This window comes from Trachymyrmex septentrionalis, unplaced genomic scaffold (assembly GCF_001594115.1).
Source record: "Trachymyrmex septentrionalis isolate Tsep2-gDNA-1 unplaced genomic scaffold, Tsep1.0 scaffold53, whole genome shotgun sequence".
In the NCBI taxonomy this organism is placed as follows: Eukaryota; Metazoa; Arthropoda; class Insecta; order Hymenoptera; family Formicidae; genus Trachymyrmex; species Trachymyrmex septentrionalis.
Genome location: NW_017305705.1, coordinates 3290143 through 3310434, shown reverse-complemented (window position 1 = coordinate 3310434; position 20292 = coordinate 3290143). Strand labels below are relative to the sequence as shown.

General features: G+C 32.9%; 2 protein-coding genes across 6 annotated transcripts in view; one reads left to right on the top strand and one right to left on the bottom strand.

The window, feature by feature from the left end:
* Positions 1-9125, bottom strand: part of LOC108752068 (protein vestigial) — a 62247-nt gene extending 53122 nt beyond the window's left edge. For all 5 annotated transcript variants that reach the window (XR_001939526.1, XM_018492678.1, XM_018492679.1 and 2 more), the window contains exons 1-2: positions 8874-9125; positions 7267-7619 (exon numbers count right to left, since the gene is read on the bottom strand). Coding sequence is in view for 4 of the 5 variants with exons in the window: in XM_018492678.1 (XP_018348180.1) it covers positions 7267-7619; position 8874 (354 nt within the window). In the remaining variant the exon portion in view is untranslated. The remainder of the gene's footprint in view (positions 1-7266; positions 7620-8873) is intronic.
* An 8330-nt stretch (positions 9126-17455) lies between these two features.
* Positions 17456-20167, top strand: LOC108751897 (uncharacterized protein FLJ40521-like). Its single transcript, XM_018492380.1, has 2 exons — positions 17456-17625; positions 18792-20167. The coding sequence occupies exons 1-2, from the start codon at positions 17512-17514 to the stop codon at positions 20103-20105; spliced, it is 1428 nt and encodes a 475-aa protein (XP_018347882.1). The 5' UTR covers positions 17456-17511; the 3' UTR covers positions 20106-20167.
* The last annotated feature ends 125 nt before the right edge of the window (positions 20168-20292 follow it).

The window sequence follows — 20292 nt, the reverse complement described above, 5'->3', positions numbered from 1 at the left end:
AGCCAGTGTGCAGTAACAGCACCTCTTCGACTTCGACAGGGTCAGCCGACCGGCCGACCAGCCGGCTGGCCTAGCTAACTTTTACGACTCGCGCTTCCACATCGACGCGCGGATTGATAGTAATTAATTCGTTTTTCCTTCTCCAACCACACTGCGGGCATCGTAACGAGATATCGAAACGCCTCGTCGGCACCGGGTACTCGCGTGACCGTGCCGGCGAATGTCGGAAGCTATTCATGCGAAGGGAACGGCAGAAGAGAACTCCCTACGGTCGGCCGCGTTGGAAAAATGTTCATCGCGTGGTCAAGGGGTTAAGTAAAGACGTAGCGTAAGGTCTTGCTTGCCTCTCTGGGAACTCCCGATATATCGTGAGCCGCGCGGGGAGCGGTTTAAATGTACCGCTCGCTCTTCGCTTCTTCTTTCTTTTACGGGCAAGTGTACGATCGTTCCGCGCCGCTTTATGGGCAAATTTTCTGCGTGGTTCATACAGTGGCGTAGATCCTTAAATCTTGAGATTCAGGAAATGCTCGGGAAAGAAATATTTGAGTGTCGGTGGTAAGAATGGTCGAACTCCGTTTCGCAAAATAAAAGAATTCAAAATATACAGAAAGAAAACATGGGAAGTATTAATGATTATTATCAGTAATATGATGTTAGATATTATATATATATATAAAAGAGTAGAGTAGTAATCCAGTGTTATTCAATTCGATCTCCTAAATAACATTTTGTTATTTATAATTTTCATGTGTCAAAAAGTAAATCATTTATTTCTGTAGTTTGTTTCAAAGTAAACAGCGTCCATAAATGTATGCACATAATAAATAATAAACTAAAATAATAAACTAAAAATTTGTGTCAAATTTAATACATTTTCTTACGTTAAATTTTTTAACTCCGTTTTTAATTAAATTAATGACATCTTGAGTAGGAGCAATATAGTATAGAAATAATTAAAAATATTGCAAAATATGCTGTTCAATTTAATTTAAGATTTCAAAAAAAATGCCATTAATTACTTATATTAGTAATGTTATAATATTTCAAATTGTAGATTAATGTAATAACTAATTGAAAAATGTAAATAAAGTCGAAACGTTTACAACTTGTTTTATCATAACTGAGAATAAAAATTCATATTAACTTTTTTTTGAAATGCATCAAGTATTACTTATTGACAACTATTCTTTTTATATTTTTTGTAATTTTACGAGCCTGGTATTTTAATTCATATTTTGATTAAAAATAACAATAATTCAAATGGGGCATAATTTGAATTATTTTTAATCAAAATATTACAAAACATTATGAATTTAACAGTGTGTTATTAAAACCGTCTATACATTATAACGGTATGTATTTTGCAATAATATATACATTATTCCAAACCTATCAAATATCTGGAAATTTTGATGCAATTTTCGATTTTTAAATTCATCATTTTAATTCCAATTCGGTATATTACCAAATTACTACAAAGTTATTGGTTCATAAAAAGTAAATTGTTGCCAGAATCTTCGAGCGATGTTAAATAAAAAATCACGTTGTGCAATCATTCTGCCTCACTTTCCTTCCTCATTGATACGCGCGATCATCATTATCTTTATTCATAGCCTATATGAAATACATGATTGTAATTCCACTTCTTTGACTCATTACATGGAATTTTATGGAAGCAACATTGGCTTCCCGTTTCGCGATCGCAACAGATCGAGTTCCACTCAATTGCCGGGATCGTTATTCTTCCTTCTTCGCGATTTTAGAAATCGGCGTCGCATTCTGTAGATTTCCTGCAATTTTCCGCGACAGATTGTATAAACGTTTGTGACAGTGATCTCATGGGTGGAATGCAAAGACGGCAGGCGAAAGGTCTCGCGCGCTTAATAGCGCGCAGAGGGCTGGCGTTGGCCGAGAAACTAGTCCCGGTGGAAATTTATTCCGGTGAAGCGAGAACAACAAATTACCGGCCGGTAGTAGTCGATCTCTCCTAATACGATGCGATGGGAATGCCAGGGCTTGAAATGCGCGGCATCGTATCGATACTACGGAAGATCGACAACATATATGTATATTGACAGTCCGCTGGAAAGTAAATCGATTGTTTCGATGGTGACTTCGTATAATTAATTGACATAGAAAAATAGAAGAAGTAGCGTCAAGTGAACTGTATCATCAAAATATAAATCAAAGTATAAAGATATGGCGCAATTAGCCTGGCAAATTATGTATTAGAAATACTCAAATTAAGAAAACTCGAAATATCGAAATTGCTAAAATATAAAGACTGATTTCGACCTTCTTAATTCTTTATAATAACACATGGGTTATTCGTGTTCTATACATTTTTTAAATATTAGAAACATCTAGCTAAATAATAATCTCTGCTCTCTAAGATCTTTGGATTGGAATTTAAATAAAAATAATTCTAAAAAGTGACGCGACGATGTTTGAAAAGAGTGACTCAATTGTGAATTTTTAAAAGTGAAATTTCATTCTTTAGAGTTACATTTCACTCTAAACACTTTGAAGAGTATCTTTTCCCATTTTTAAATATACAACTTTATGAACACTTTCTAAAGATGTTAAAATATATATGTAAAAATCATCAAATAATTTTTTCACTCTTATATAAAAGTTACAAAAATTAATCCGGGACACGAATGACTAATTATATTAAATAACATACATACAATGCATTTCTAATCGTTTATTGTTCTAATCATTTTTTTACACAGAAATAAGTAAAAATAGATATTTCTTATCACTACCGTCTATCTTTCGTTTCTAGAATACCAATTTCTAAAATACCGATCAGATTGATGAATGCATTGATTGCAGATCGCAAAGTAGTGTCCTTCATTCGTTAATCGCAAGAAGCACCACGTCAGTGGAAAAGGATATGTAAGAAAAAGAGGGAAGAGGAGAAGGAAGAGAAATATAATAAAAGAAGTCATGGCAGGAGCCTGCTTTAGCCAGGACAGATCCCGCCAGGACGATAACACGAGGACACATCGCCACCTCGGCGCGACGATCGTAAAACTTGGTCAGGTAAAGGCGCGGTCCGTTTGAGACCTGCTGCTAGGAGGACGGACAGGAGCTGGTTATAGACTAGGTATTATAGTTCTGAACTGCTGTCCGTCTATCTCGCGAGGGATGCACGTCCCGTACGCGTATCCTTCGGGGTGGTCCTGGCGACGACATCGGTTCATTAATCGGCCAGATACCCGAGAAAAATGCGCTTTTACGACTACTCTCCCTTCCTCTCTCTTTATCTCGTCTTCGCTCTCTCTCTCTCTCTCTCTCTCTCTCTCTCTCTCTCTCTCTCTCTCTCTCGATCTCGCTCTCGCTCTCTCTCTCGCTCTATTTTTCTCTTTCTCGATCTCTTTCTCTACCAGTTTCCTCAGATAGGCTACTCTACCAGTTTCCTCAGATAGGCTAACTGATAGATCTTATTATCGTTACTAAGGAGATCTCAAGAAATTGAACTGGGTAATTATACATAGAATTTGATTAACGCAACACTTGACGATGTTGTTTCGGTTTCGCTCCGGAAGTCTACGAATGCGACTACGAATTACACAAGTTCGAGGTACCCTGTATCTAAATGCCCCAGATTCTGGACGTTTTGAATTCTAATCGCTCGTAATCTATAGATTCCTTGAATTCTGGATATCTTGAATCCTTGTCTCCTCGAGTTCCTCGCGCAGATATCAAATTCCTTCACGATTCTGAAATCTTCAAGAGAGAGGCTAAACCCGAAATTTTTTTCTAATAAATTTCGCACAAATTTCGCAAAAATGTCAGATAAGAACGTTACGTAGCTAAGCTTCTTCAAATAATGCGCTATATTGAGTTCTCGCTAACTCTATTTTTGTTAACCGACGGCGACCGAGTGCAATCTGTGTGACATAACTTGCGGTGATGGTGCAAGACTGCACCGTCATACGTGCAGTCTTGCACCATCGTATGTGTGCGTTAGCTGTACGTAGAAGAAACATCGGTCAGGTAACAAGAGTGCTAACGAAGGATAGCCAGGTTCTTACGAGCTTCTCCTGAGACCAGCACCTATCCCTCCATTGGCACACGTGTTTTTCCGATGAATCGTACTTCCCGTCGTTTAATTTTTTTATAAACCTTCGTATTGTGCAAAATGAGACTAGTCAGCGAATTCTGTCTGATTATTTCTACAAGTTTTCGTTTTGTTTCAAAGAAGAAAATTTATTTAAAAAATGAAATAGTGATCATTGAATCCTTTTCATCCTAATTAATGATAAATCTAAAGCTATACCGAATATCAAATGATAAATATCGTTACATATCACGATATTTAAGAATTCGGAAATTGTTCTCCGCTTTTTAATATCCGCGGTTTGAAAGAACTGTCATTTCTGCGATGTCTCGTGTATCGTTCGTCGCAAGTGGGGTTTATACCACAAACTGAACGGGCGTTCTTTTCCTTGGCTAAGTGAGCGGAGAACGATAAAGCACGGCGGTTTCGGTGCGTCTCGTGAGAAAACGACACGCATTTTTAACGCGCGTCACGTCGGTACGCGCTTTCGTACGCGCACGCACACACGCGCACAGGATGTAGCGGCCGACACACTGCGAAAAACACTAGCGCGGCTATTAATTCAGAGACCGGGGGGGGGGCAGAGAGCGAAGGCTGCGGTAAAGGAGCAAAATGAGCGACGCTTCTCCCGGTTCCTTGAGGCCCTAAATAAAAGAAAGGAGAAAGATTTAAATAAAAGTAAAATCGTGTCGCCGCGGTCGCGTGAACTACCCGGGCTCGACGAGGATATGAGGGCTGGGGAATCCGCGGGAACCCTTCACTTCCCTCGGGGGAACCCCCTCGCGGAGAACCTGTCCTGTCCGACTGTCGGGATCGGCTTTCCTTCCTTTGCTCCTCTTTGCTCGTATCGCGCGCGCTTCACGCTTTTGCCGAGTGTTATCTCGCGATCGCTACCACGGAGAACGGAAGAGAAAAGGAGTAAAGGAAAGAGAACGTCGGGACGTTCACATTTCTACAATGTCTCCGGAAGATTGATAGATAAATGGACCACTGATATATACTTTACTGTTATACTTGTTATATCTTGAAGAGAGAAAGAGGCAGATCGCCGGATTTGTTTAATTGCACGAATTCTGGTTAAATTTAAAATTAAATTTCAAATGAACTTGTAGTTAAAATATGTATGCATTTATACGAATATATAGAATGTAAGAATAAAAAGAATTCCGTCATTAGGGTTTTTAATTAAAGAAAATCCTGAACTTTTAATATCCAAAACTGTATCAATTTAAAAATGTCCCAGAATAAAATTTATATATATTTATTCTATGATATAAAAATTTTTGACTTTGCAAAGTCCTGGGAAACTTTTACTTTCTAGAAGATATACTCCTTTTTTTCTTTCCTCTTCTCGTGTTTCAGTCGATAAATTTTAAAGGCTCTCATTTACATATTGAGATTAAATGAGATACCAGAACGTAACTACCCAATTATCCTTAAATTTACTTTTTAATCATTTCTTATAGTCTTTAAAATAATCAGTGTATGAATGATGCTATAAAGTTGAAAAAATTGTAAATCTGTAAGTTGTGACAGTTTTTTAATCTCCAAACTTTTTCTTTAACGATTATAATTCATACTTCATGAACATTTTATCATACAGTAAGTTTCCCCAGAACCTTCTTACTTTTCAGTAGTTTCGAAAAATATATTGGTTCTAAAATGATATCTAAAAAGTATTATCGCGAAATATTTTCAGAATTTTCTCACAGTATTCTCGTTCTCAGAATATCTTCGTTTTCCGAGAATGTGCTTTCAAGAATATTCCCGGTGCGCATCACTATTTACAAGCAGTTTAATATTACCTAAGAGAGATTGGTACTGGAAAAAAAGGAACATTACTTTCCCACCGGCCCGGGAAAAATGGCAAAACAGCGCTCGACACCCCACAGTGCACGGATGGGTGCACGGATGGGTGCTCGTCGAGGGCAGGAGCACGCCTGACCTCCCAGCAGACAAATTAAAATGATGCACAGGCGATTCCATGCGTTACTCGCGAAAACTCCTTCCTTCTTGCCGTCTCGAAATTATTTCAGGATGCGCAAAACTGAGCGAAATATCGTTTCGTCGGCGATGCTTCTTCGAGTTCTAGGAAAGGCCACTAAGCGATATTTGTAAAAAATTGAGAATAAAATGATTTGAAGTTATTTGTTATTCGACAACTCCAATCCGAGAATCAAGCATTAGCAAGTTTAAAGACGAAGTTAATTCAAGGACTAAAGACCAAAGAGATTCAAGAATTCAATAGCTAATGTTTATACTAAATTTCAAAAGAATTATAATTTAGGAAGAAAAATTTTTACTAAAGTTTGTATACAATTTATATCCGAGAATGAGCTAAATATATAATAAATATATTCTGCTCAATAAAGTCATCTTCTTGATTTAATTTATATGGCAATAAAGAGTGTTCAAATACCGTAAAAGCGAAGACAGTCTATGTAAAATACAAATAAAACTTGTTATAAACGGTTATAGTTTTTTTTTTTTTTTACTAAACGCGCCTAACTTGGTGACTAACGTGGGTCTGTTTTTAATTGCTTTGGACAATTTAAGGGGACAGGCGACCACGGAATGAGGGTTATAAAAATGCGTGGATAGGCCACCCTTGAAATGTTGGGTGTTCTAAAGCATTTTATTAGCGCCTTCGCACAATTTTGTATTTCATCTATTAGTGATAAATTTTGCATTGCAAGATTAGGATAATTAGTCAATCAACAAGCGTAGCCGAATATATAATCAATTCATTATTTATTCATCTTGTGATACCTTCGTACACTGAAATTTTATCACTTTAAGGAATAATTTATATTTACATATTATCTCATTTATACTAGCCAATTTATTACTAAAAGATATAAGTATTAATTCCTTATCTAGAGTATTAAAAGCACTGAATAACAGTACTTTTAATATTTAAAGTAAGGAATTAATTATTGTCTTTCAAGACAGTTAAATTGGCCAGTATTAAATTTCTATAAGGGACTGCTACGTTATAGACTAGTCGTGAATTAATTTTATAAATTTTTAGAATTATTTTTTTTTAATTTTTTCTTATTTTACTATTGATTACAAATCCTTTATTAAAGAGTTCTATCGAGTTTAAATTTTTTGCCTTGCAATGAGAATTAACAGAATTTCAAATAAGACGATTAACACTACCGTTTTTTCAAAATCAAAATAGAAGTTTGACTTACCCTATCATACTGATGTGTCGCCGTGGCCGCCGGAAAGGGTTGGAAAGGCGCCGGCCTGGCTGGACTGTGGTGGGCCGCATGCGGATTGGCGTGAGGGTGACTATGTGGGGCCGCATGAGGATGGGTCGGATGCGGCGGCGGTGGCCGATGGGTCTGGTACAGGTAAGGATAATATTGATACATCACATCGGAGCAGCTCATCACCCCGCCCGGGCCCGGCACCCCAGAGCTGGCCTGCAGACCTGCGTACCCGAACGTCGCACAACCCTTTCGAACAACACCACTCCTAAAATTGTCCTCCAACTCCGTCGATGGCCACGATCGGATCAAACGTTTGAGATCATCCAAGGTCACTAAAGTGATTGAATCATCACTAATGATAATGGTCCGTACTGTAGCATGCAGCGACAGCGAGATATAATTCAATATAATAATGTCAACAATAATGTCAAACAGCTTTCTTTGAATACCCTAGTTGCGCTTCTTCGGTAGCTCAATACGATCAATTTGAATATTTTAAATTATTTAGATATGTATATTAAATTAACGGTATATAATTAATACTGTTTATAAAGAAAATTAAATGACTCGTATTGTTGTTAACAGTCTTATCATTTTATATTTTTGCACCATTTGCAATCATTTAAAATCCAAAATGTGTCAAACAATACGATATTAACTCACAAAGACGCGTGTTTCAATATTTATAATCATTTCAGATTCCTCATTTATCCAAGTGCAATTTTAATACGTTATCTGGATATATAATCATTAAAAAAAGAAGGAAATATTTGCAAAAAGTGAAAGAGATAATTATGAAAGAGATAAGATATTTGTAAGTCAATCACAATAAGATATACTTATCAATCTTGTTTAAATATAATAATGACCATTTCTCTTGAAATGCGAAATGTATCATAGGTGATAATAAGTTTAGTAAAGAATAAATAATTTTAATTGTTCTTTCTCAGAAATCACTGAACCATGGCGAATCACAAATTACACGTTAATAATTCTTCGAGATAATTAAGCCGATGGAAAAGTTGTATAAATCGATCGCTCTTCTTTTTCCCTCTATAAGCGCGTCAGCTGAATGCAAAAAGATTTAAGTAGTAGACATTAGCTAGATATGTCTCAAATTATTAAACATATCTTCAACTAAAATTTTCACAAAACTGAGCAAGACATATAAAGATATCTGAAAAATTCTTGTATGACACTTCCTCTTCTATTTTACTTCTATTACCTCACTTTTCAAAATTTTCTTTTGTAAGCTTTGTTCCAGTAATTAATCTTCGCAACATTTTTTCCCTGAAATATCTCTCTTCAAAACTTTTCTATGAATTAATTGTCAATGATTGTCAATTCTGTGTCGACTATTTGCGATGTGGACGTACATAATTTGACTTCATGACTCCTAGTTTAACAAATTTTAATTGTTCACAATTTACAATTTGTTGACAAAACTACTGTCTCGATCAAACTATTTAACTGCTTTCTTCTAATAAAACTTCATCGACACTTCACTTAACTAGTAGCTACTATCACCGTCCTCGTCATCTCATATGTCATACGCAAGGATAATTGCGGTTTAAAACAACACTCACTACTTGCCTCACAATTGTTTCCAATTATCTATTTTTCCAAAAATTCTCGATAACGCCGTCTTTAATAGCAAGATCACGCTCGTTCAATCGCGACACGCTCTTCGGATTTAACGCAAAAGTCATATGATTCTCTTGAAGAACAAGAGAATGACCAGTGGAGAACGAAAAGCAAGCCCTCACCCTCGCAACGTGAACGGAGCGTATCACCGATGGTAGTGTGTCTCTGATGGGTGAACACAAACTGAAACCCCCCCGTACGCGACACCGTGTGTCACCCTCTCTCCATAGAGCCTGTTGCTGTCTTTTTCTAGAGCCGTCCCGTCGTTTTCGAGCGGAGCGGCTGACGTTGGTATTCTCTTTCCCCTTTACCATCACCCCAACACATTGGGGACCGCGACGGCAGGATCCGCCTCCTGGCAGTGCCGACATCGGCCAATCGCCGTGCTCGATCGTCAGGGCCAATCGCACTTGGCCTGCCACTACCACGAGCTCTCCCCGTATTGATCCCACAATGAACCCAACTGCAGCTGTGGTATTAAGAAGTTCGTACTCAGGTTAAATCACCCCCGCCTAAACCTCCTTCGCTCCCTTTTCCCTTTCCTCCCTCCGGCTTCTTCGTGGTCTTCATCCTCCGCTACGGCCACCTTCCTTCTATCCCGGACAACCATCCCCCGCAGCGTGCATAATGAGTCTTAATTAACAGTTTCGCGGTGTTTTGGGAAGCTTAATTTGCCGTAATGAAGAGAGAGAGAGAGAGAGAGAGAGAGAGAGAGAGAGAGAGAGAGAGAGAGAAAGGGAAAAGGAAGAGGAAGAAGAAGATGGCGTTTTCAAGACAGAATTCCTACAGAAATGTTGCTGCTGTCGTCAGAAATTTTACGCAGCATTAACTAATCGCTTTGTAATTTTAACCATATTTAAAATAATTTTAAGACGAATGACACTTCAAACTTTAAACTAGCAGGATAATTAAGAAAAAGCAAAAGATATGTTTCGATCTCCATGGGATCTCCTATTGTAGCTGAGATAATTTTACAAGATCTAAAATCATTAGCTATTGACAGATTACCTACCCAACTTTCTTTAGATATATAGATGATATTATATTAGCATCTTCTTCTGACACTTTGAATGACATTCTTGATACTTTTAATTCGTTACATACAAGACTAAAGTTTATTACAGAATTTGGGAATAATGGGAGATTGAATTTTTTTTACACTACTGTTATTGTCGACAAAAATAAAATCATTTTTGATAGGTATCAAAAATTATTATCTATTTTATTTTCTGATTATTATCTGTTTTATTGTGAATATATTATTAATTCTTTTTTGTATGGTGAAAAAATTGAAGTTTAGCATCAATAAAATTCCTTTGTTGAAACTTAGGATGAGATAAAAAAACCAACCTTTTCAAGTAGATTTTTGAATTTCCATTCCCATCATCCTTTGTGTCATAAGAGAGGAGTTATTTATGATACAGTTGATAGAATTGTATTATTATCTCATCCTAAGTTTCAACAAAGGAATTTTATTGATGCTATTTATACTTTTTTAATTAAACAGATAATTGCTATCCTCTAAATTTCATTTTTTTCATCATATAAAAAAGAATTAATAATATATTCGCAATAAAACAGATAATAATCAGAAAATAAAATAGATAATAATTTTTATTTACACAAGAAAGACAAATTCAAAGATAAATATTTTACTGTGCCGTATGTTAAGTCTGTCTCTAAAAAATGTATGTCTATAGTTCTCAAACTTGGTTGCAAATTATCCTATTCCATTCCTAACATCTTAAAAAATTACATAAAAAGGAGTAAAGACCATCTCGACTTATACTCTCAACAAGAAGTTGTGTATAAAAATCTCTTGTGAGAATTGTGAGGCAAGTAATGTTGGTTAGACCAAAAGAAAATTAAAAACTAGATTAAATATATGTTACACATAAATAAAAAAACAGAATCTCCTTGCGTTATTTTTGATTACCGGATAATTTTAATCATGATTTTGATTGGAATAGCGTCAAAATTTTAGATAGTGAACCATCGTATAACAAACGGCTAATTTCAGAAATGGTTCATATTAGAACACAGAAACACGGCTTAAATAGGCAAAATGGCACGGAATCATTACCAGAATCCTATTTTCATATCATACAATCTCTTTTCCCTTCCTAATTTTTTTCTTCTTTTTTCCTCTTAATTTTATTCTTTTCATACTGATAATATAATATTTCTCTCTTTTAGTTTAAGTCTAAAATATTATTGTAAAATGAGAGTCTTTCAGATGACTCTCATTTTACAATAGTATTTTAGACAGTAATGATCATCTCTATCGCAATTGCTTACACGCCAATCTATTTTACATATTGACTTGATCTTACTTTATTACATTTTATTATATACCATAACTACACAACTTATTTTCGCTTATAAAGGTAAATTTTATATTTATTATATACATATTTCTCTTTTTTACACTTTATATTTTAAATTCCATAAACCTAATTTATTTCTTCATTTTAATTAATACATTTCTGTGTATTAACAGATTTTCTATTATTTTATTCGATTGACTACATATAAAATTATTGACTGCTACGAACTTTTTATTAGCGTTACCATATCATGTCATCAAATTTTGTATTGTGATTCTTAAGAAATTGTGACTGACAATAAAATATTATGTGCGGCTTTTACATCGAATCATTATTATGGGTCACATCTTATTTAAAGTTTGTATAATTATGTATTTTTTAATGTATTTTTTATTCTTAATCTTTGGTCATTACCGTTATATTCTTTAATTAGTAAACGTTTTTAACATGACCCAAAGGAGATTGAAACGTCTGTTTATATTTTCTCTTGTTTTTGTATTATTTATTACTATTTGTATTAGTTTATTACATTAAATTTGAATTGGTTTAGCTCGTAGCCCTTCGTATTATATTTATTTTATTTATTATAATATACTTTGAGCTATATAACATTATGTATTTCAGATATGTGTGTGTGTGTGTGTTTCGTTTAAAGATTGTTAAAAATAATACTAAAACAGAAAGAGAGAGAGAGAGAGAGAGTTTATATTTTAGATAATATAATATTTGTAGATAATATTAGAAGATATAATATAATTAAATATATATTAAAAGAGTATATATAATACATTCCAGTTATTTCATTCTGACCACATTTGCAATCATATTTCGTAAATGTTTTATATTCATATGTAAATTTTCTAAGAAGATACCAAATTTATAAAAATATTTTTAATGTAATATCTAATAAAGTAAACTTAAATGTTACAAGGATGCCAAACAGTGATTAAATTTTATCTTTTTATCTAGTTTTGCAGTTATTTTATTTTTAGTCTCTTGGAATGATCGGCTAGAAGTGTGCAAATAGTTTGAATTTGAATCGAGTCAAATCGAATCGAATCGAATTATAATAGATTCGATTCCAAATCTGTGAGACAAGTTCGAAATTTCTAATTATTGGTGATTATTGAAAATACTTTATTATTTTTAATTTAGTAAATTTTTATGTATTAATGTGTGTGTAAATTCGGAAGAATTTGATTTAAATTCGATTCATTTTCGAATCGAAAATATTCGATTTGATGTAAAAATTTCAATTTTGATTCGTTTTCAAATATATTATCATAAAGATTCGATTCGACCTCACAAATCAATTAGCGTTTCCTACAGACTAAAAGAGCAAGAATGTTTTTATGGGCTTTTTATTTATACTTTACTGAAGATCCAGAAAATTATAAAAATCATTCATGCTGAATTGTGTTCCGTTGCAGAAGGGTTTAACCACCTCTCTCCTCTAGAAAATTTGATGAAGGAGGACGAACTTGATTTGAGCTGGCGCCTGAAGAATTATCCTCGTTTAATATACAATATTATACGATTCGGACTTAGGTTGTGTTTCAGATGCGGGAATCACGTTATATTTGCTGGAATCGACGAACATAAATTATTTACCGAAAAATGTAAATCGAAGATTTCCGTTGACATCGAAATACATGCGAAATAGGCTTGGAATATTGGCTCTAAAACGATGTGATGCCTCCTAAACAGTATTTAATATATAATAAAATATTTATAAACTATACATATACAATTAATTGTAATATATGTTTCCAATATTTCTAAATTTGATATCAAATCGTTTTAAAAATGTTATCAAATAATTATTTTTCCTATAAATAATAACAATAACAGAATTCATCTAGAACGATTCACACAAAGCGTATAAGTCAGGAAGAATAAGTAATTATGAATATCATTAACAATATTTTCACTAGAGTGATCTGATATTTCTCTTCTTCTTCTTTAAAATTTCTTTTCTTTCCGTGACTTTATCTTGAAATTTCCCCGCATTTTCTTTCCCATCAAAAAATTTTGTTATCTTAGATTTTATCATTTCAGAAGAATATGTCACATATTCAAATACTATTATTTTAATAAAGGAATTTCAGAAATTTTATATCTAAGGCACTTACATTTTATTTTTTTATAATTAATTTTAATGTTGTTATCAGGTTAAACAAGTGCTATTTTAATTTAGAATAAAGAAACAGAGTATACATGCAGTGTTCAATAAAATTGATTAAAATATATTATTAATAATAATAAAACAGATGGAAAAAAATATTTTTTAAAAGTCACAGAACAATCAATGTTTTGCTGTTAATTAGATTAGAATTTTTATGATCGATTTTCAATGTCTATTACTGACAGTTGTATTATGTCGGAACATGGCTTATATAAGACATTTATAACGGGTGAACACATAACTTCAGAAATAAAAAGACACAAAAATAACACAAAATGTTCATATACATATTTATTTTATCTAACCTTGTTTGTTCTAATTACAGATATTTACATGTTTCGTTAATTTTCATTACAAGTTGAGCTAATATAATGTCTATATACACATACTTTCACACGTCTTCGCGTTTTAATAACGTTTTTAAAAACAGAAATGGTGAAGATACTATTCTAATTCAATTTATAACTAGAATTAATGAAACAGAAAATAACTACAATTCTGAAACAAAGTTAGATAGAACAAATGTATGTAAACTTTTTACATTATTTTTATGTTCTAAATTAATTTCTAAAGTTATTCCACATGTAAAATAAAATTATATTATATAATACTAGCCTTATATAATACTAGCTTATATTGCTTGTGTGTAGGACGTTTTCATTCTTACAAAAAAATGAATAAATTCATTAGATATTTGAATAAACAATGAAATTAAAAATAATGTAATAAATTCGCTAGTTTTTGTAATTTTTATTAAATTGTGTAATATACACATCACATCTCTATTTCATACAATCCATACACAAGACATCTTACTTAAGAAGTTAATAATTTAGTATTATTATATAAACCGTATTCCAATCAACACTATCAGTATTAAAAATCTAGTATATGTAAACGTAAATTACAAATTTTTAGTATTAATATATATCGGAACATGGCATGTGGATGTCTATGTTCTTATCTCTATATTGATAATTGTTAGCACAACACTAACACAACACTAAATTAATTGATTAAAAAATTTGCACTTTTTATTTAAAAAATAATTTTTTTACTATCTTCCGCTTTTTGGGGATTTTTCCACGTTTTTTTTCTTTTTCTTCCCTCAAGTGTTCAAAAATTCCTCGCAAAAGAAAATTTTCTCTCAAAGTGGAAACATTGATCATGAAACGCACATAATATATATTTATAAATAAAATGAAAACGAAAAAAGAAAGAAAAAATATTTCATTACATTACTGAATTTGAAAAGTATTTTGGTATTATTGGTTGAAAGCAATTCTCTGTTCTGAGCAACTGTATATGCAATGACGCAAGATAAGGCCAAAATGAGAGCAAATAGCTTCATCTTTAATATTAATAAAAAAAAAATAGAAAACAGATTATAAGAGCACCGATAAGTGATTCGTGCTAAATGCAAATATGACTGTCAAACGGAAGACAGTTCATTGCTTAAATAAGCTTCGGATCTTTAGCATACGTCATTCTCACGGGACATCACCGTCTTATTATTTTTACACGTGTTTTTGTCATAAAAGCAAACAGCTGCTGCATTCAGTGCCGTCGCGAGACAAATTGAGGGATTCCCGTGACATTTTTGTGACCTCCCCGTTTTAATTACGTAGTCTATATCACACTTTTATTACTTTTCTTATCTCTATGATAATATACATGCATAAACGTGTATTCATATAGCTTTACATTTATGATATCGTTTGTTTTTTAATTGAATTTTTGCATACGTTTGAAGGCACATTTTTCAAGATTGTTAGTAGTTAGAGAAAACCGGAAAAACCGGGAAAAATCAGAAAATTAATTTATATAAGATAAAATTAAATTATTATAATACTTCAAAATTGAAACTTTTTATTTCTTTAAAAATTATTAAATAGAATTTTTTAAACTATTTAAAAAAACATTATAATATTTTTTTATAATTTTTCATTTTTACAGAAAAAAATTAACAGACAAATTAAAAAGGAAAATATCTGGATTTTTGCAAAACCAAGATATGTAACAAGGTTCCAGATTATTCACAGCATAAAATTTTATACAGAATATATATTTACTTCAATAATTATACATTTTTTAAATGCAAACGCATTTATTACAAGAAATAATTATAAAATTATATAGTGTTGAGATCAAAATTTTTAATTAAAATGGTAATCCAAAAATATAATTTTACTAAGATAATTAAATCTCAGTGAGCAATGTGCAAAACAAAGATTTAATGAAATAAATAAATTAAAAATCAAGCAATTCAAAATTATGTTTAACAAGAATTTAGTTGTAGAAGTAGACGAAAGATAGACATGCTCTCTTTTCAAAAGTGCAAGATTGAAGTTGCTTTATGTCAAAAATGTTTTTAAAAAATGATACAAATTACATTCTGTTTTGTTTTTTATACATTTTGTTTGTAATAAATAAAAATTTTAGTATTGTTTTTGTTTTTATTTAATGCTTCTTTTAGGCTTCAGGGAAAGGTCAGGGAATATTTTTGTTTGGCTAACAATTATAAGTATCTATGAATGTAATTCATATCTCTGCATATTTTGTATAAAAAAGTAATCTTGATATAGAGACATACAAAATTCTAGATTTCGGTCATGTAACTTTTTTCTCTTATTATAATACTTCAAAATTATTTAAGAGCGTAAAGAAAACGTAAGAAGTAAAAGTTTTTATGTATGTATATATAGAGCGATAAGACTTCTGCCAAATGCTTTTGTAAATAGAGCAGACTAAACAGAGTCGAAAAATTTTCTACCATTTTGCAATTTTTGCAATGGTTAACGAAATATTAATTACTAAAAATTACTGAATATTGGCCTTCAATAAGTTTTTATTCAAATACTATCAACTTTACAGAAAAACAGCAAGAAATAAAAATTGTTCATTTTCTTCTCATGAAGCTCTAAGAATTTTTTCAGAATTTTTGATCAACTTTTTAGTACTGCATTTTCTTATTGATAATTATTTTTATCAACATGAGAAAATATGGTACTTATTAAAAAATTCTCAGAACTTTATGAGAAGAAAATAAGTGATTTTTGTCTGTTGTTTTTTTTTTTGTAAAGTTGATATTTGAGTAAGAAATTATTGAAAATCAATATTCGGCAATTTTTAGTAATTAATATCTCGTTAACCATTGCGAAACTTGCAAAATGATAAAGAACTTTTCAATTCAGTTTAGTCTATCTACAAAAAGCGTATGTCAGAAGTCTTGTCGAACATCCTATATATGTATACATATGCACATAAATATAAAATATTTTCACTTTTCACGTTTCCATCTTTGAGAGAAAAAGTTACATGATTGACTTCCTGAAAATAATTTCTGTTTTTAGATTTTAGTATTTTATTTTAAAGATTGTTATCATTTTATTATAAAAACAATAAATTTACATATATGAAATATAATGTACTTAGTATAAAAGCATCTCTTTCAAACAATGAAAAATAAGGCAAATCAATGTCCTAAAATTACATGAAGACCTTGTATATAGATAACTTCATCAAGTACTTCATTTTGCTCAATCAAATAGATATATACGTTCACTAATAATTATTAATCTGGATTACTTAAATCTATTATTACTTTTATCGTTTAAATAAAACATAAAAGAAATAATTTTTACATGACAATCACATATTTTATTTAAAACATTATTCTGCTTGAATATAGGTAATAAAAATTAAGCAAAAAGATTATTATATTAAAAACAAAAAGGTGATTAATACGATTGTTGCAATTGCATTGACAGATTAAAGTACTAAGAAAAATACGTCCAAATAGTGAAAGTACTGCTATTTATTGCGCGAGGGTTCCCCGACGCGAGAGAATGTCGCATGAACTCAACTCGAGGCACGTTCGATTTGCTGCTGGGAATTACCCGGAGCGATAAGTGACGCAACGGGATTATCAAGGAAAATTGAGTACATCCCCGGGAATCTAAAATTCGTATATAAGCACTCGGGACAAGACGAACAAGCATCAGAAGTTGTTTCGAACTTTAAAGTAGAAACATTTCCTACTTTGAGAAAGGAATAGTTAATATCATCATGAAGCTACTAGTTTTTGTGTTGGCCGTATTATGTGCTGTCACCTACACAAGCGCTGACTTGTCAGGAAAAACATCATCATCGCAATCGATCGGATCAGTTCTTTCATCACATGTAAGTAATCGTTATATCGTTATGAGTAATTTATTACTCAAATAAACTAAAGTTAAAAACTATGTAAATACTTTACTTTAAACGTAGGTAAGTTTATAATTGAAATGATTCTTATAATAATTTTTTCTTAATTTATATTTGAGTATTAAATTATCTAAATATTTGAAGACAATATTATATTTAAAATGTGATTTAAATAACTATAATTTCTCTCTAAGCATTAAATATTGCATCATCTGATGTCTAACGTGACAAATTGATGATACGTGACTATGCATTTAATAACGCATTGCATATTGCACCGTAATTACCTTGCATTTAGCGTAACTCACAAAAACACTTGTTACATCTGGAGTGTGTTATAAAAATTCCTGTTCACTCATCGCTATTCAGATTATGACGTTAGAAGCGAGAAAATACATAATAAACATTCTTGTAGAATAAAGAGTCTTAAAATAAGATTTCTTGCTTTAAAAAATACTTTTTTGAAATATTTTTTAATAATTTCTATTATTTTTGTATATGTATACTTCAATATGACTTATCCGAATAACTAACACTGGATTTTACATATATAAATATAGGGGAGAAGAGAATTATGGACACTAATTGCAATATATTAGTGATGATTTCATTTATCGTATTCAATGATAATACGATACATTTCTACTATAACACATGACTATATAAAAAGTACACACTATTCAAAATAAAGGCCCGTATTCCGATTCGCGCTTACAACAATGTTATAGTTTACGTTACGCATATTATAGAATTTTAGAGATAACACCGCGCTTTTATCCATAATAATGCGTTGTGAATACAAGTCAAATATTATTATACACATATTTTCGATGATTTTGATGCATAGAAGAACGGAGTAATTGCGAATATCTAAGGGAAAAGTTATTTAAATTGATAATATACGACTTAATTATATATTGCATTTAAAGATAAATAACTAGAGTACCTCTTGAATAAAGAATTTTATTAAGTGTTACATAATTGACAATTTTATTTAATTTTCCCTTAGGTGCCCTCAATTCCTATGCTTCTTCCTATATACATACACACAAACGTGCACACAACACGCTGTGCGTGTGTATGTGTGTGTATAAATGTATAAAAGAATCATCTTTTCAAGGAATTATTTTTTTTCTCTCTAGGAACTGCGTTTTCCTCGCCAAACTAACCTACCCAACTTGCAAATCGAGGAGCCAAAAAAAGGTTCAATAACGTTTCAAGGAACGCAGCCTCTGAGTGGCTCACAACGTCAACCAACTTGGAATCTCAACGCAAATGCCAATGTTTTTAACAAAGGTCGCACAACAGCGGATGTTTACGGTGGATTGAATAAAGTACCTGGACAACGAGTACAGCCACACTTTGGTATCCAAGCTGAAAAGGATTTCGGCAAAAATGGCTTCATCAGAGGTCATACTGAATTTCAACAAGGTCCACGAGGTCATAGATTCTCTCCTTCAGTTGGTATAACTGGTGGATTCCGATTCAGAAGAGAAGCCGAACCCCAAGGTTCAATAACTTTCCAAGGAACGCAACCTCTGAGCGGTCCAATGCGTCAACCTACCTGGGATCTCAATGCTAATCGTAACATCATGAACAATGGCCGCACAACCGCGGACGTTTACGGAGGATTGAGTAAAGTACCTGGACAACGAGTGCAACCGCACATCGGCATCCAGGCTGAGAGGAATTTTGGCAATAATGGTTTCATCAGAGGTCATGGTCAACTTCAGCCAGGTCCAAGAGGTCACGGTGTCTCTCCTTCAGTTGGTGTAACTGGTGGATTCCGATTCAGAAGAGAAGCCGAACCCCAAGGTTCAATAACTTTCCAAGGAACGCAACCTCTGAGCGGTCCAATGCGTCAACCTACCTGGGATCTCAATGCTAATCGTAACATCATGAACAATGGCCGCACAACCGCGGACGTTTACGGAGGATTGAGTAAAGTACCTGGACAACGAGTGCAACCGCACATCGGCATCCAGGCTGAGAGGAATTTTGGCAATAATGGTTTCATCAGAGGTCATGGTCAACTTCAGCCAGGTCCAAGAGGTCACGGTGTCTCTCCTTCAGTTGGTGTAACTGGTGGATTCCGATTCAGAAGAGAAGCCGAACCCCAAGGTTCAATAACTTTCCAAGGAACGCAACCTCTGAGCGGTCCAATGCGTCAACCTACCTGGGATCTCAACGTTAACCGTAACATCATGAACAATGGCCGCACAACCGCGGACGTTTACGGAGGATTGAATAAAGTACCTGGACAACGAGTGCAACCACACATCGGCATCCAGGCTGAGAGGAATTTTGGCAATAATGGTTTCATCAGAGGTCATGGTCAACTTCAGCCAGGTCCAAGAGGTCACGGTGTCTCTCCTTCAGTTGGTGTAACTGGTGGATTCCGATTCAAAAGAGAAGTCGAAGATACTGATGAGATAGAGTCCACCGAAGAGTATTAAAAAAATTTTGAGTTAACATTTAAATGACTTTTACATACGAATATATAGACATTTATGCAAAACTGCCATTTAATTATCTTTAAATTGTTATGTTACAATTATTTATATACTAATTATGTATTATTCTATATATTATTTAGAGATTATGATATTTTGAAGCTATTTTAAGAAATATGTAATATATGTA